This window comes from Salvia hispanica, chromosome 1, assembly GCF_029641045.1.
Source record: "Salvia hispanica isolate PSC_SH4W2 chromosome 1, Shi_PSC_v1, whole genome shotgun sequence".
In the NCBI taxonomy this organism is placed as follows: domain Eukaryota; kingdom Viridiplantae; phylum Streptophyta; class Magnoliopsida; order Lamiales; family Lamiaceae; genus Salvia; species Salvia hispanica.
Genome location: NC_142692.1, coordinates 29599581 through 29617333, shown reverse-complemented (window position 1 = coordinate 29617333; position 17753 = coordinate 29599581). Strand labels below are relative to the sequence as shown.

The 17753-nt window shown below is 39.3% G+C and overlaps 2 protein-coding genes across 3 annotated transcripts; both read left to right on the top strand.

Moving 5' to 3' along the window:
• The first annotated feature begins 8283 nt into the window (after window positions 1-8283).
• LOC125218619 (shaggy-related protein kinase alpha-like) lies at window positions 8284-11941 on the top strand. 2 transcript variants are annotated; one of them, XM_048120330.2, is made up of 13 exons: window positions 8284-8663; window positions 9183-9422; window positions 9508-9600; window positions 9699-9758; window positions 9836-10108; window positions 10210-10284; window positions 10482-10538; window positions 10625-10765; window positions 10850-10900; window positions 10978-11073; window positions 11186-11269; window positions 11367-11469; window positions 11551-11941. In XM_048120330.2, the coding sequence occupies exons 1-13, from the start codon at window positions 8604-8606 to the stop codon at window positions 11619-11621; spliced, it is 1404 nt and encodes a 467-aa protein (XP_047976287.1). In that variant the 5' UTR covers window positions 8284-8603; the 3' UTR covers window positions 11622-11941. The 2 variants fall into 2 exon arrangements, with proteins under 2 accessions (XP_047976287.1, XP_047976289.1); XM_048120332.2 differs by lacking the exon at window positions 8284-8663 and adding an exon at window positions 8828-9050.
• A 1137-nt stretch (window positions 11942-13078) lies between these two features.
• LOC125218621 (E3 ubiquitin-protein ligase At1g63170-like) lies at window positions 13079-16546 on the top strand. Its single transcript, XM_048120333.2, has 5 exons — window positions 13079-13886; window positions 14546-14665; window positions 14742-14874; window positions 15702-15866; window positions 16120-16546. The coding sequence occupies exons 1-5, from the start codon at window positions 13327-13329 to the stop codon at window positions 16294-16296; spliced, it is 1155 nt and encodes a 384-aa protein (XP_047976290.1). The 5' UTR covers window positions 13079-13326; the 3' UTR covers window positions 16297-16546.
• The last annotated feature ends 1207 nt before the right edge of the window (window positions 16547-17753 follow it).

Here is a 17753-nt window from a genome sequence, read left to right as displayed (position 1 = left end):
AGAATAATAAAAATCTCATAAAATATTGATGTATGATCTATAATTGAAGATATAATTCTGAAATGAGTTTCAATTGTTTCTGTCTGTGCAAATGTCTATACTAATTAAATTGTTATGGGCCATTTATCACTATGTGGTGAACTATTGAATTACGGGCTTTCTGTTATTGTTCTAATAAATGGGCTTGCGCAACAAAATTTATGTGATCCATTTTCCCTTTTAAATTCACTAGTAAACAAAAAAAATTCCCATAATTTGGTAAATATGTTAGGCATGTGATGTTTAGGTGATATAAGGACTTGCTAGTCGATATGATGTGTATATGCATTATATGTACAATACAATAATTGAAAAAATGCGAGAGAGACTCTCTAATTAGGAAAACGAACACATGAGCGGTGCATGACTCACAACTTCTCGACCAAAATGAAATACAACTCGAAATGCGTACAAGAGTGTCCACTATAGTTGGTCGGGCCAAGCCACAAAGTATGGCCAGGCCACAAAATCGTGGTCGGGCCACCAACGCCCATATTTTCCACTATAGTGGACATGCCCAAGCCACCAAATAATTTATTTTTTTTAATTTTTTTTACATTTTAATTCTACTACAATAAAAGTTATTGGACTATAATAATTAAAAAAATGCATAAGAATTAAAATTAAAACAAAATCTTCGTTGTATTATAGAAAGGGGTAAAATTATACAACGAAAATTTTCAACGTCTCATAAACTACATTCCCAACGCATATCACGCTCTATCCCCTCCTCCACTACGATTCCAAACCTCTTCGACCAAATCAGTCTGCAGTGTCGTATGTGATGTTTCCTTCCGCATATCGGCGAACCGTTGGATCAAGTATGCATTACTACGCGGTACACCCATCTGCAGTGGGGCGGTTGCAATACTGTGTCATCTATTATCATATTGTGCAATATGATACATGCATACATGATGGAGGCGACATCATTTTCGTGCCATTGTCGAACCGGGCACCGTAGAATGGCCCATCGCGCTTGGAGGACACCAAAAGCACGCTCAACATCCTTCCTAGCACCCTCTTGTTTGGCCGTGAAATAGGATTGTTTCGGCCCAACCGGCTACCGGATCGTCTTGACAAACACGGGCCAACGAGGGTATATCCCATCGGCTAAGTAGTATGCCCTGTTGTACTGCGTCCCGTTGGCCATGAATCTGACCGTCGGACCCTCACCCTGACACTTATCATTGAAGAGATGAGACGAATGCAGTACGTTGATGTCGTTGTTCGACCCTTCGACACCAAAATATGCGCCAGATTCGCAATCGGTAGTCAGCAACAACTTCCAGTATCATTGTGGGGTGTCTCCCTTTGAATCCAGATGTGAACTGCCCCTTCCAAGCAACCGGGCAGTTCCTCCACTCCCAGTGCATGCAATCGATGCTGCCCAACATCCCCGTAAAATTATGCACTCTCCCGTGCATATCTATCAATCTCTGGCAAGTAGGTGTGCTTTCCTAGTGTGTTCAGAAGGAAATAACAGGTCCCCTAGGTCCAGCAAATCCACTAGATCACGCGGTCTAGGAACTCGTTGGTCGCGGAAAATCCTGGTCGTCGGACACACAGAGCACTTCTTTCAAAAACCCTCAACCACTTTACTAAACCTAGTATAGGGAAGTAGGGATCGATCCCACAGAGAAGGATGCGTAATACTTATGTTCAAGGATTTGGATTTGTTTTTGGTGTTGGCTGCTGCCACGCATTTTTTTCTTGGGTTGAGGAAAACAAATTAAACTTGACTTGGGAATCTTAAAACTCCTATGCTATAGCTAGACCTAGGCGAAATAATAAGAGAACGTTGCGAGAAAATTAACTGCTCGATCACCAGATCTAAGAAAACTACTCCAATTACCTAGACCTAGGAAATAAACTGATTGTGGGGACCATGACTGAAAAAGAAGAGTACGGACGAAAAGCTGGCAGAATAACTAACTATAGTACTAACTAACAGCGACATCATCTTCTACAACCAAATTGCGCAAAAACTCATAAGAAAATCAACATGAACGAAATCAAAGCAGAGCAAACTAATTCTAATTCAAATTTATGCATAATCAACGAAGAACTAAACAGATCTGCAGACGCTAGACGAAGTAAAACAGAAAACAAGAAGAAAACTCAAATCCACCTAACAACTTCCTTTTCTCACTTGGATCCAACCTCAGACGCTAAATCCACTCCGGATCCAAGCGTCCAACACAAACTCCAACCAACAGAAACACTTCATCACTTCAGATTCGAACAACAACCTCCAATCAGTCAATAAACCACAAATCTATCACCAAATTCCCATATCAAACACCACAACATCAAAATAAAACAGAGATCGACATAATACTTGTAAAAATAAACTTCCAGCAGCGAGATCTACGTAAATCAACTCAAAATATCACAACTAAACACAAATCAACAAAGCGAAAAGATAACAAGTATCATCAACAGCCAAGTCGACTCCCAAAAGTGAAGTTCGACCGCAAAAGTGCAGAACAAACGGAATTAAAAGAGATTGTATCTTCGTCCACACGCGGACGGTGTTGCAACTGCGAAACTTCTAAAGAAAAGAACCCTTCGTACCCGACTACCCCAGATCTCCCATTCCCAAGTGTGTGTATGTGTGTGAGCTAAAAGAGTGAAAGTAAGTGATGATGTGCGTTGCATGCTCTTCTATATATAGGCGTTGGAGTGGGGCCCAGCGAGGTATAGATAGACTTTGTTGCCCTCAGCTATTGACTCCCTCTGTCACGCCTTTTTTTCTTTTAAATCCTGCTCACTTCATTCCTTTCCTTCGCTAGACCATCTCCTTCAGCATTTCCTCGATCTAGCGATTTTTCTTCACACACCTGGCTTAGGAAACGTGTTAGACCCAGCAAATTATAACGCTTTTCACCATATAACCGAAGCATGAAATTAGCCTTATCAATACTCCGGACCGAAGATGGCCTGGATACTATTACAAAACTGCCTCAGCGTCGTTAGGGCAGTTGTTTCACCCAACTGTAGGTATTCGTCGAACATATCAGCGGGTCCGGCATAGGCAAGCTGATGGGGTTTGGAGCCCCTTGCACAGCGGAAGACTTGTACAAAACAAATAAATCAGATAAGGATCTATTTGACCGATTATGCGATTAATCAATTCACATGTTAAACAGATAATTGCATGCTAGAACGCAAATAATTCATGCTCATAGAAAATAAATCCTAAACATGATTTCTACGGTTTAGAATTACCGATTTTGATTCTCCAAAGAATCGTCGATTGCTTGCGCCTTCTCCACGATGATCTTCAATACTAGACCACAGATCTTCTCCCTGGTTCCCGAACTGTATATCGATATCAGGGTGGGCTGATCTTATCAAAATACTAGGACTCGGATAAAGAAAACAGAAGAAATCCTTTTGGGAATAGGTGAAGAATTCGAAATTCTCCACAGCTGGAGATTTTCAAAATTGTTGAAAATTTTAAGAAATAAAATTGTGTTAATTATGTCTCCTTTATTCTCCTATTTATATTAAGTTCCTTTTGGGCCCAGACAGGGATCTATGGAAGGTTTTGGATATGGGCTCCCCCAATTAGCTTTTTACTAATTAAATTGAATCCACAATTTAATACAAGCTTATATTGGAATATTACGAGCAGCCACTACAGAAGTAATATTGAACTCTCCCCATCCAAATCCGAAATTACAAGTAATCCGGGTTTCCACTTTGTTTATTATTTATTTCCCGCGCTTAAGATATAAATGTCCATTAATTAATTAATGTCTGATATGGACTTAATTAATTAATATCTTATTAATTCCAAGAGTGGACTTAGCAAGAATCATTTATTTATTATTCGTAGATTAATAAAACTCCAACTGGCCAGTTTTCCGAATAATAAAACCTTGTTCGAGCTCCTCTTGAGGACATTATCAAACGAGACTCACCTCGCGCACGTTTTAACATAATAGCAATCCTAGCACCGCTAGATATTAATCACCACTACCCAATATATCAGGATTATTGGGTTGCGAAAAACCCGCACCATTTGATAAGTCAAAGTAGTGCATAATCAATACCGTATGCTCAATGCTAACATATGTAGATTAAGAAATAACATTTTATCAAGACCTAGTCTTTCAGTAGATAGCATAAAGACACGTCTTGCTGTTAGATCCGTTCAGTGCTATACCACACCAATGTCATCTTATTTCAGTAAGGCTTAGAAATATGTGGACTGACATTGCAACCTTTCACGATAGGTAGTCAAAGCCTATCTAGGTTGTGAAATTCTTCTTTTTCTTTTGCAAAGCATTGCATAGATCTGACAGTGTTACCTTAAAGTGGACGACGCCCACAACCGGTCTACTAAGCAAAAGACTTAGACTTTGTTTACTTCTTATGCATTTAAATGTTTGTAAAATATCTTATAAATGCACAAGCAAACACAATGTAATAATAATAGTGATTCTATTCGTGCGAGACTGCTCGAATAATACTGAATCGGGTTAAAAGTGGATTGTAGAGTTTTACGTGTACAAGCAAGATTCTATTCACGCGAAACTTGCTCGAAACATGCTTTTCAGTATACCAAACAATCGTGGCGCCCGTGGCCACTGCAATAGGAGCGCTGCGGCCTGGCCACAATCGTGGCGCTCTCGTGGGTGCCCCCCCCCCCCCCCCCCAACCCCCACCCCACCACGTCCGCCCATCCGACTCACTATAGGGAGCCGCGGCTGGGCCACAGGAGAGCCACGAGCCGCGGCTCTCCTATAGTGGATGCTCTAATACATTTAAAAATTACAAACAACAATGTTCCCCAATACACTGTCACGTTGCCCACACCCAACACAAAAAGATTTGAATTGAATGAATCTGGGTGCACTGGTACCTCAATGGATGATTAACATTTCAAAAAATTAATTATGTAATTTTTTAAATTAAATTCTTATTTTTGATATTCACATATTAATTTAATAAGGATAGATAAATATGATTGGATATTATAAGAAAGAATTAAAAAAATCAAAGATGTGACTTATGAATAGTATAAGTGAGAAATTAGATAGTACTAGTTATTTTCTTAACTTTTTTTGCTTAGAGATAAGATACCAATATTCAATACTTGTCAAAAGGGTCGAGCGAGTGAGCGGGATTGTGCAGACAAGAAAAGATGAAAAAATATATATACTACTATATAATTAGTAGGATACTGTATTTTTACCCCCAAAAAATAGTTAAAAGTGCCACAAAAAATCGATAAAAATACATACATATCTTTACGTAACACATAATTTGGACTGTTTTAAGCTGAAAGGCTGTATTTCTTCTAATGAAGGGCATTTAATATGTGAAAAACTAATCGACATTTTTCATAAAGAAATAAACCACCAACATCAAAAAAATTAACTTAGTAACGGCTTATAATGAGCATGTCATCAACTATTTTCATCACTTACATTATATTGTTTTAATTATTAATAATAATATTTTTATGATGGGATTCATAGTTTTTTTTGTTATAACTTTTAATTGAGATTATTTTAAGGACATAGAAAAGGTAGTTTTTTGCGTTTATTATGGAGCATGAAAACTTCAAAGTGGTTTCATTCAGATGAATTGAAATTGCAAGGTTCAAAATTCAAATATTTTGCTATGTATTTAAAGCTATTTAACTAAACGTCATAAGCATTAATGACCTTACAACTGATAAAAATATTTATGAGAATTTCACATTAATGTTACTGTAAGAAAATGGGTCCTTCCAAAATCTTGGATATAGTAATACCATATAAATAATAATTCTGTTTGACTACAACCTAGCTACGATTGTTTAGTGCACATGCCAAAAGCAGAGAATGATTAGTTATAATGCAAAATTACAATTTAAGACCCGAATAATCTATGATTAAAAAGTAATTTCGCTAATGTGACAGTTACGTGTATTTATACGATTAAAGACCAAAATTGATCCTAAACAATTTTATATTTTTGGTCCTAAACATTATATTTTGGATTTTGTGGTCCTGAATATATGAAAATTTGATCATTTTGGCCATCCGTCAACATTTCCATTAAAAACTAACGGTCAACGGGTTTAATCCCGATTTTGAACAAATTAAACTTTTAATTCTGATTTTTACTCCCTAATTAATTCCCTAATTATTTTTACACTTCAATTTCATTTCCTCTCATCTTTCATCTTCTTCCTTCCTCTTCCTCTCAAACCCTAGTTATGGAGGGTTCGACTTTCAGCAAACCACCCTCCCCCACTATCTTCTCATTGGGAGGGTACGAATTCTAGTGTATATTTGTTAATGCGACAGTAGAAGGAGGGAAGCCAAGGCGGTGGCCGGTGGGGAATATCCCTGTTTTTACTCCTTTTATTTTTTGTTAAACAAAAACAAACTTATTTTTTTCATAATTTAATTTATATTTGATGGTTTGTGCACAATCAACCATCAACGTAGAAGAATTTATAGAATAATCATTGAAATTATTACGACATTATGCTCAATGACATTCTTGACCAAGATCCACCAAGATCCTCAATTATACTACTTGTACAATATTATCAACTACACCAATATCTGCAATAATACTATTTGTTCAAGATCATACAAGATTCACAAGGAACAAATGGAGTATTATTTGGAATTTTCCGTTTTATTTAATAGAGTAATATTTAAACTACAACTGATTCTGTTTCTCTCCCGTGCCGTTGTCTCCCCAAGGCCTTCCTCCCAATAATCCAAACATCTCCGCCGCTATGAGAGAGTTCTGGTCGCAGCCTGACTCCGAGGGCTACCGTCCCTGCCTCGGATTCAGCCTCGATTATCGGAGATCTTCGGCTAAGATCTCTAAAGAGAGGCGGAGATTCCTTGTTGTCGACGTTTCCGGTGGCCTCAACCAGCAGCGGAATCAGATCGTTGATGCGGTTTCCGGATAAGGGGAGAAGATAGTGGGGGAGGGCGTTTTGCTGAAAGTCGAACCCTCCATAACTAGGGTTTGAGAGGAAGAGGAAGGAAGAAGATGAAAGATGAGAGGAAGGAAGAAGATGAAATTGAAGTGTAAAAATAATTAGAGAATTAATTAGGGAGTAAAAAATCAGAATTAAAAGTTTAATTTGGTCAAAATCGGGATTAAACCCGTTGACCGTTAGTTTTTAACGGAAATGTTGACGGAGGACCAAAATGATCAAATTTCCATATGTTCAGGACCATAAAATCGAAAATATAATGTTTATGACCAAAAACATAAAATGACCATATATTCAGGACCAATTTTGGCTTTTACTCTATTTATATTTATGATAGTTTAGGTATTAGAGCACTCCCAATGGCGTCGGCGAAAACTCGGCGACTTTTCGCCGAAAATCGCCGAGTTTTCGCCGACCAATGAAAGGAATTCGGCGAAAAATCGGCGATTTTTCTCCCGATTTAACGCCATCCGGCGATTCATCGCCGAAAAATCGCCGAATCATCGCCGCCCACTGTGGGCGCGATTCGGCGATAATTCGACGTTTTTTTATTTTTAACGGCTAAATTTGTAAAAATGAAATGTTGAGTTAGGGAGAAATAAGGGAGAAATAAGGGAGAAACCATTGGAGCAGTTGGCTAAAAGTTGGCTAAAAACTGGGGATAAATTATGGTGCTGATGTGGCGCTGATGTGGCAGAAATAAGGGAGAAATAAGGGAGTTTTAAGGGAACCCATTGGGAATGCTCTTACTGTTATTGCAATTGAGGAGCAATAAATACAAATTACTATACATATTGCATGAATAAAGATATCCAAACAAATTCACAACTAACTCCATTCAGCTGATTACATAGCACTATATTGTAATTTTTATTTTTTTTTAAAACGGCATGAATTTTAATTCAAAATTAAGAAAGTAAAAATGAGATAAAAAGAAATTGTGTTAGTGAAAAATAGATCACTCACACCTCATTAGAGAAGAAGAAATTTCTTTAAATTAAAATTTTTTATTTTTAAACAGAGTTTTATTGTTTAGAGGACGGAGGGAGTATAACTACAAATTCCCAACAAGCTAAATAATTTAATTTAATATTTCAAATTTTGAAATAAAAAAGTGTGAATTAAATGCAGGCCAAAAAACCCACTTGAGAAAACCCCCACCAATCCACACCGTGCGATCGCGTCAGCAAAGAATCGACAATGGAGATTCAAAGTCAAAGCGATCAAAGATAAAAAAAAAATGGTTGGAATTCGGAACGAAGATGATTAGCTTTGAAGCTTTGACTGGAGGAAATTAATTGAGTGTGTGAAGAGAGAGAGCGATTTTATCAGCATTTATTTTTCTCGGAATTTCTTTTCTTTTTGGTCTCTTCTCTCTCTCTTCTCTCTCTCTTCTCTTCTCTTCTTTTGTTTCTGTTTTGAACGCAGGGAAGAAAGAGAGAGGGAAAAAAAGAGAAACACATTTTCTCATTTCGTATTGTGGACTGTGCTGTTTGTTCGGTTGATTTGATTGGAGGTCGAAGAAGAAGAAATTTCCATCTGATTCCTTTTTTCTGCTGGCATCTTTTTGGATTTGTTAATTTCTTATTTTTTGGTGAATAAGATGAATATGATGCGGCGGCTGAAGAGCATTACTTCCGGCCGCTCCTCCGTTTCAGATCCTGTAATTTGTTTTCCTTCTTCAGTAATGAATTTTATTTTATTTTGATTATAATCAAAATGTTAAGCATTTTTGGAACTATTTGGCGAAAATGTTTGGAAATTTGATGGATTGTATTTTTGGTGGTTTCCATTTGAGCTTTTGATGATTTGTCCTTATATTCGATGTCGTTTTTAGCATATATGTTATTCTTGTGTATAGAATTATATTACTACTACATTCTTACTTTCTTAGAGTTGATATGTTGATACGTGTGGACTTCTTCCAAAGTTGAGAATTTGATAAAGACAGGAAAGCTTGTGATTTCGGTGGATTTTGTTGCTGTCTGGTATTAAGTGGCTCTCAGTTGAAGCTGCGATTTGTACTGTCTCCTTTGTTAAATCTTTGAAGGTGTTTATAGTGAATAATCAATGATGCATTGGCACCGAATTTGGTAGCATTTGTAGGATTTTTGGAAAGGAAGTGGAGTGAATCACAAAAACAAAAGCCAAATTCTGAAGTTTGATGATCTGTTTGTCTTAGGTTGGGGATTCTAGCACTATCAAGAGGGTGAAGGTGGATCAAGAATTCAATCAGAGACTCCCGTGTGGAGTAGAGGCAGTAGAGAACAGTATGAGGGATCCGGAGCAGCACAAAGCAGGTGAAGCTGTTGCTAGCACATCTAGTAGCAATCATGATAGACATGACAAGCCTGGCCACGATGAGCTTCCTAAGGAGATGAATGAGATGAAAATCACAGATGATAATGAGGAGAGTGTCAAGGTTAGATTTCGATTCTAGTTTCCTGTAACATGATGTTAGTTTGATGGATAAGTTTGTTGACATGGTAACTGGTTGCTGTTTCCAGGATGTGGAGCCGACAGTCATCAGTGGCAACGGGACAGAAACAGGTCAGATAATCGTGACTTCAGTTGGTGGCCGTAATGGAAATCCAAAACAGGTGATTGTGATTGTGCTTACTGGTTGTGGTTGATCATGTTAGCATCTGTTTAATATGAATATGCATGCATGTATAATTTTGTGATATCTTCTCCTCAGACAATGTCTTACATGGCTGAGCGAGTTGTTGGTACTGGTTCATTCGGCGTTGTCTATCAGGTAATTTGGAAGAAATTTAAGTAGTTATGAGAGGCAGTGCAGTATATTCTGGTGTCCTAATATGATTTTTGGTGTAGGCTAAATGCCTTGAAACGGGTGAATCCGTGGCTATAAAGAAGGTGCTTCAGGATAGGAGATATAAGAACAGGGAATTGCAGGTTATGCAGTTGCTTAGCCACCCAAACGTTGTGCAGCTGAAGCATTCCTTCCATTCTACTACAGAGAAGAATGAGGTGTACCTTAATGTTGTTCTCGAGTTTGTACCAGAAACTGTTTATCGGGCTTCCCGGCACTACAGCAGAGTGAATCAGCACATGCCTGTCTTTTACGTGCAGCTTTATGTATACCAGGTACATTCCATTTCCTGTGATAGCTATTTGTCTTCTGAGTGGTTTCTTCTATGTTGAAATTTCGAATCATGGTTCCTGTTGTTTCTGATCCAAATTTGCAGATATGCCGGGCCCTAAATTACATTCATAGAGTTATTGGAGTCTGTCACAGGGACATTAAACCACAGAATCTACTGGTATGTATATTCATTATTTTGTCTAAGTGGTGCATTGTTGTTTCTGAATTAATTGAGGCTTTCTGCTCGAAATATTGAAGTCTTCACATTTTCCGCTGCTCTATTCATTTATGGATTCACGTTGCTCAACTGCAGTGAATTTTCACGCTTTTGCCAAAGCAAGAGTTGTTCATTTTCTCTTCTAATTTATGCTGCAGGTTAATCCTACCACACATGAGCTTAAGATATGTGATTTTGGGAGTGCAAAGATGCTGGTATGTAATATCTCTGCTGAGTTTGAATGAAGTCCTACCAATAATGCTTGAAGATCTCTCATTGAGATTTGTGTTAATTGGTTCAGGTACCCGGTGAACCAAATATCTCCTACATCTGTTCACGGTATTATAGGGCTCCCGAGCTCATCTTTGGAGCTACAGAATACACGACTGCGATTGATATGTGGTCAGCTGGCTGTGTTATGGCTGAGCTACTCTTGGGGCAGGTAGGCATGCATCTATTCTTTCTCTGCGAAACATCTGCTTAGGTCCAGTCGGAATTTAGTGATCACGTTATTCTGTACATGCAGCCTCTCTTTCCCGGGGAAAGCAGCGTTGATCAGCTAGTTGAAATAATCAAGGTATGTTTGTATATTCTTTACACCTTACATCTTTTCTCTCGTTGCATCCGGAACCTCAGCTGTTAAATTTTGTGTAGGTTTTGGGAACTCCAACGAGGGAGGAAATCAAATGCATGAACCGAAACTACACAGAGTTCAAATTTCCTCAGATTAAAGCCCACCCATGGCACAAGGTTCGTGAACCTCGACTTGGAAGCTCTTTCCCTTACCCTTCCCTGTTCAGATAGCTACGTACTATCCAAATAATCCATGTAAAATCACCATTGACGAAGTTTTCGTTCACAGGTATTTAACCGGAGAATGCCAGCTGAGGCAGTGGATTTGGTGTCGAGGCTCCTCCAATATTCCCCGACTTTACGTTTCACAGCTGTAAGTACTTCATCTTTAATACTCGTCAATAATACATACATACACACACGCATTCCAATTTCCAAGAACTTGAATATGTCTCTCATTTTTCATTTAGTTGGAGGCTTGTGCACACCCTTTCTTCGATGAGTTGAGAGCACCAAGCGCGTCCTTACCAAACGGGCGACCACTGCCTCCTCTTTTCAACTTCTCACCAGAAGGTGAGTGTTTCGCCTACACCCTTTAACCCTGAGCGCTATCTCCGCCTCTCAGTTATTAACTGTTGGATCTTCATCTTGCAGAGCTGGCTGGCGCACCTTGCGAGCTGCTGCAACGGCTCATTCCAGAACATTCGAGGAAGCAAACTTCATGAAACCAGGAAAACTAAGTAGAAGAGATTGGTGATGTAGAAATTGGAGTTCATCGAGTGGATGACAAGACGGTTCTGATGAAGCACGATGAATGGCTGCTCGGAAATCCTCCTTAAACGGTGCTGACTGCTTTGTACATATGGATGCTTGCAAACCGGAGATGGTTTTATTAATTTATCTCTCTTGTATTTAGTTCTTTTTGATCAAATTTTTGTTCCCATTAAAAGAATGAGATTCCCTTTTTGCGTTTTCGTGATTCATTCGATTTGTAAGTTTCTTACTCCGTCCGCCTCACTCTAAGCAGAACATCTTTTATTTGGCATGAGATTTTGTACTTTGTTGTTTTATGAGTTCAGCAGATAGAGAATAAAATAGAAAGAGTGAGATTTCTATTTTAAAAAAATGCCATTTAGGATAGGCATTCGAAAAAGGATAACGTGTTAGTTAGAATGAGATAGAGGAAGTATAATATAACACATCATTACCATGCATTAAAATTAATTATAATTAATATTACTATGATTATGATAGTGAGATATATTCAGGTCTGAACGTTAAGTATAAATAAAACTTAAAACACTTGCAGTCCATTGGATCCTATGATCTAACGGTTAGATTAATGCCACGTGTCATCTAATAATGTAGAATTTTAGACTAATAATGTAGTTCGGATAATAATGTAGCAATTTAGTTTAATAATGTAGCATTTTAGTCTTACAATATAGTACATTTCTAGTCTAATAATGTGCCTCGCCTAATAATGTAGATTTTTAATATGATAATGTAACTAATCGCAACCATCCAATCTAATGATCAAAGAGCTGTGATTTGTGCTGTGTTTTACACTAAAATGCTGTAAGGACCCTAACACACCCCTTATGATTATGATTGTATTATTATGTAATTTTAATTTGTAGAGGCACACAACTGGTCCCCGTATGTGTTTTAATGCGCAATTGATAAAGTAAAAGAGAAAATAAAATATGATATTATTTATGATGAATGAGTCCTATTTAAAGAAAAAATAAAATAAAAAATTTATAATTTTAAAGAATGAATTAAAATGAAAATAGTTTCTGTTTACTTATAGAATAATATTGATAAACTTTTTGTTAATAATGGATTGTAGAGTTCAATATTTGATTTTTTGCGTGCCATTATTGATTCAGTAGAATAAATTAATTATTCCATAGGTATGAGTTGGCGCTCGACCAATCATGTAATTGCAACATGGATAAGCCATTTTATCCTTTTCACTTTCAATCGATCCCGTCATGTCTACATCACTTGACTTGACTTTTTTTTTTGTACTCCTCGTCCCACTTAATTAGGCCTTAATAACAAAAATTTTGTTGAATATGTTTTTATAAAAAATAGAGGAGGAATGATTATAGTGAATAATTTTGAGCACCAATAGATCATGGCATCATGCTGTTTTTTTTCCGGAACCGATTTTTGTTGTTCCAAAAATCAGTTAGATAATTAATATTATTGTAATTAATTTTGTTAGTACTAAAAGTTTATCAGCACTAATCAAGAAAACCACATTCAAACCGATAAAAAATAAATTCTCGAAATCTCTCACACACTCGCATCAGATCTTCATCTCTGACCGTCCGATCAATCCAGCGTCATTACAACGTTGTAACAAAATTCCAATCAACAAACACCGTCGCACCCCTCTCCCGCTCTCCGGCCAAGAAAACGATGTCGTCTAGCGCCGAATCTCCGCCCCCCGCCGCCGTCGATCCAACGCCGTTACTTTCCGATCAGATCTTCCGCCCTCGCCGCCGCCCTCGCTTCCTCCGCCGTGCACCCAGCCTCCGCGGCGCCGCTAACTTCCTCCGCCGCGCCAGCAGCCGGAGCCTCTCCTTGCGCGAGCCCTCCGTTCGCGTCCGAGAAGCGGCCGCTGATCAAATCGAGGAGCGGCAGAGTGATTGGGCTTACTCTAAGCCGATTGTCATTTTAGACCTCGTTTGGAACATCGCCTTCGTTGTCGTCTCAATTTCGGTGCTGATTATGAGCCGGAACGAGACGCCTTCGATGCCTCTGAGGCTCTGGACTGTGGGCTATGCGCTGCAGTGCGTTCTTCACGCAGTGTGTGTTTGCTGGGAGTATATGAAGAGGTATTCGGAGCGGAATTTGGAAGGGGGCGACGGACCTCAATTAGGGCATGTGAGGAATTACTCCAATTCGAGCTCCGGGAGTGATGATGTGGATTCTGGTGGTTATTTTTCCGATCACCGCCAAAGTGATGACGAATCTAGGTATAGTTTAATTTTGTGCTATCCATTTTTAGGGTTTCTAAAAATGTTCGATTTAGGGAAAATGTTCTTATTTTAACAGAGTTAAGTATGTTGTGACTAAATTGAAATAATTTGCAACACAAATTAGAAAGAGCTCTATTTATGATTTGGTGATGATTGTGCTTGAAAAAACTATAGTTAGTTGAATTGTGTATCTAAGGTTTGTGAATTAGGCTTTAGATTTTGTCTTGTAGAACTTGTTTCAATTTTCAGTTGAGGAACTGTTGGTGCTTGATGAACCAAGAGAAGTTTGCTTGCAAGGTGCTGAGTGATTGCAACTTCTCTGTTGATTGAATTAGTTGTAAGTAATCTAGCAAATTATTGAATTAATTTGAGTCAACGGCCATAGTATACCAAATACTTATTTATTATATCCACCTGAATTAGTTGGAAGGAATGCAGTAGGGAGAGAATTAATTTGAGTCAATGGCCTCAGAATGCCAAGTGGTTATTGATTACTACATTATTTACTGGTACTAGCAGCTTGATGTCCTTCACCTTTTTTCTGATTGTGTAAATATTATCCAAGAAGCTTTCCATTGACCGTTTATGCTCCTTATTATCCAAATTAAGTGACTTGTATGATTAAAATGTTAACTTGCTGATATTTTTCTTGGCAGCGTTGCTAAACATCTGGAGTCTGCAAATACTATGTTTTCATTCATTTGGTGGATAATTGGTTTCTACTGGGTTTCTGCTGGTGGCCAACGTCTGACTAGTGAAGCACCTCAGCTTTACTGGTTTGTCTATGCACTGAAGCTATTTCAGTTTTGCTTATGTCCAGTATTTACAAACTCTCATTTTTTTCCCATGCAGGCTGTGCATAACATTTTTGGCTGTAGATGTGTTTTTTGTTGTCATTTGTGTTGCTGTAGCGTGTGTTATTGGACTTGCTGTTTGCTGCTGTCTACCTTGTATCATTGCTATCTTATATGCTGTTGCGGACCAGGTAGGTTACATGCTAGTATCTTTTAGTTGCCGCAATCAGTTAAGTTTTGCCATTTTTAAACAGATTTTGCTCTTTCTTGTAATTAAGGATTTGACCTGACCAGCTTAACAAACTGAAGGAACTTTCCTCATTAACTTGAGTGGCCTGTTAATATGCTGTGTGGTATTTTTTATGATGTTAATGACGCCAAATTTTCTGAATAAGTTGGGAAGGATAATTTACCTACTGTTACGAGGTGCAGTAACAGTATGCTATCCGTGTACCTGAATGGCTTGCAAGTGCAGGCAGTACTAATCTAGGGTGAAATCCCAAAATCAACATAAAGAAAAAGGGAGGTGGAATATTTGAAGTTTGGGACTGTCTGGAAATTGTCCTTCTAATCAAGCCTGTAGATATTTTGTGGCCCCTCTTAATTTCCCAGTTACTATCATCTCGATATCAAATGACTTTTTACTTTTAGTGCTTGTTAGTTCTGCACTGACAAATGAAGGGAATGTTATATCTGCTATTGTATTAGACATCAAAAATTAATTTCATAGCCTTGTGTAAAATCAGCCACATGGCCATGACGTAGTTTGCAATGGCTGGCTAGGCTAGGATAGGCAGTGCAGCAGCTGCTTCTTAAGGATGTTCTTTCTGTCATTGACGTGTCTAGTACTTTTTGTTACTTTTTATGCCGTTGCTAATTGTGATCATGTAACTTTGAAATGTTCCGCTTCTGTAGTTGTGATGGCCGGACTTGAATTTAAACCAACAAAGAATTGTGTGGGACTTCAGTGATGTCAGTTTATGCCATAAAGTGTGTGTTCTTCTTGTTTGTGTTACAGGAAGGAGCTACTAAGGATGACATTGAGAGACTACCTAAATACTTATTTCGTAGAATCGATGATTTTGAGAAGCAAAGTGGTGAAATTCAAGGATCATTTGGTGGAATAATGACAGAATGTGACACTGACTCACCCATAGAGCATGCCCTTCCTCTGGACGATGCTGTATGTCCACCTATACTGTTTATACTTTCTGTATTGTTACTTTTTCAATCCAGAGCGACGAGATATCTCCTATCATATCATGGCATAAGTCCACTTAAGCATAGTTTTATGTGTCTGTACAGTAGTTGCTGTTGGTCACCACTCACCAGTATTTACCTCAGCATATATTTAGGGGTGATTGAGATTTGCCTTTTATATTCTACATTAAATTAGAATACAACTGATTATGACTAATCTTGCATTGGGATTGCAGGAATGCTGCATTTGCCTCTGTGCTTACGATGATGGAACTGAACTGCGGGAGCTCCCTTGTGCCCACCATTTTCACGCAGCTTGTATAGACAAGTGGCTGTACATGAACTCTACATGCCCTCTTTGCAAGTTCAACATACTCAAAAATGGCAATTTGAGTGGTAGTGAAGAAGCATGATCATTGAACCACATCGCTCTGGGCATTATTATTCTACATTGCAGCCTGGATGCTGGTGTGTGGTCTCGTCCCTGCCCCGACCGTTGATGCGTCGCGAGGCGGAAGCTTCCCGTATATGGAATATACCTACTATATATATGCATAGCCCTTTCTTGTTAAATATACAAAACTGATGTTGTAATGTTGAAACATTTTGTTTCCATTCCAAATTTTATAAATGTGAGCTACAAGAAGTGCCAGTTTTTTGGTTTCTCACGAGTGTTTTGTAAGAGGACAACCATGTATTTACGCCGACGTCATTCGGTGATTTTATGTAAATCCTTAGAGCACTCCCAATGGAGGTGGCGAATTCTCGGCGATAAATCGCCGATTATCGCCGAATTATCGCCGGCCATTGTGGCGAAGTCGGCGATAATTCGGCGATAATGTTACCGTTGCTTCGCCGAGTGGCGATTTATCGCCGGATTATCGCCGAGCGATCGCCGGCCACTGTGGGCGACGCTCGGCGATAATCGGCGATTTTTAAAATTTTTTTTTTTTTTTTTGGCCGAACGGCTATTTTATCCCACCCCTATAAATATTTCATCCTCTTCCTCCATTCATCACCCACAAACTTCAGTCACACAAATTTTCAATCTTTTTTCTCTCCATCTTTATTAAATGAGTTCTGATTCATCGTCTCGTGCTCAGTCCGACGAGGAAATATCACATTCTTCTTCCGAAGAAGAGGTACCTCCCGCTCCCACCGGATGGGATGTAGCGGGTTTCGCCAACAACCCAATCAACAACTATATCTCCCGCTGCATACAAAGCGAGATCGCTCGAATGCAGCAGCCACCCCCCCAACGGCCAATCCGCCGGCGGCGCCGATACATCCCTCGCAACCACACTGGTGCGCACGATCGGCTGTTCGCCGATTATTTCGCGGAGGAACCACGTTATCCGGCAGATGTATTTCGTCGCCGGTTCAGAATGCGCCGCTCCCTCTTCCTGCGCATTGTTAATGCGTTGTCCGCGCGTTACCCCGAGTTCCGGCTCCAGCGAGACGCAGCAGGGAAGCCCGGACTATCGCCCCTACAGAAATGCACTGTTGCCATCCGGCAGTTGGCATATGGAGGGTCCGCCGACATGTTCGATGAGTATCTGCAATGCGGCGAGACGACTGGCAACGAGTGCCTGAAGAATTTCTGTCAGGGCGTGCGAGAGATATTTGGGGAGCACTACCTTCGCTCGCCGGACGCAGCTGACTGCCAGTTCCTACTGGATTGGCACTGGAGGACCCACGGCTTTCCGGGGATGCTCGGCAGCATCGACTGTATGCACTGGCAGTGGAAGAACTGCCCAACCGCGTGGCGAGGCCAGTTTACTACCGGCTACAAAGGTACGCATCCCACCATCATTCTTGAAGCCGTTGCCGACCAACGGCTTTGGATTTGGCATGCTTATTTTGGTATAGC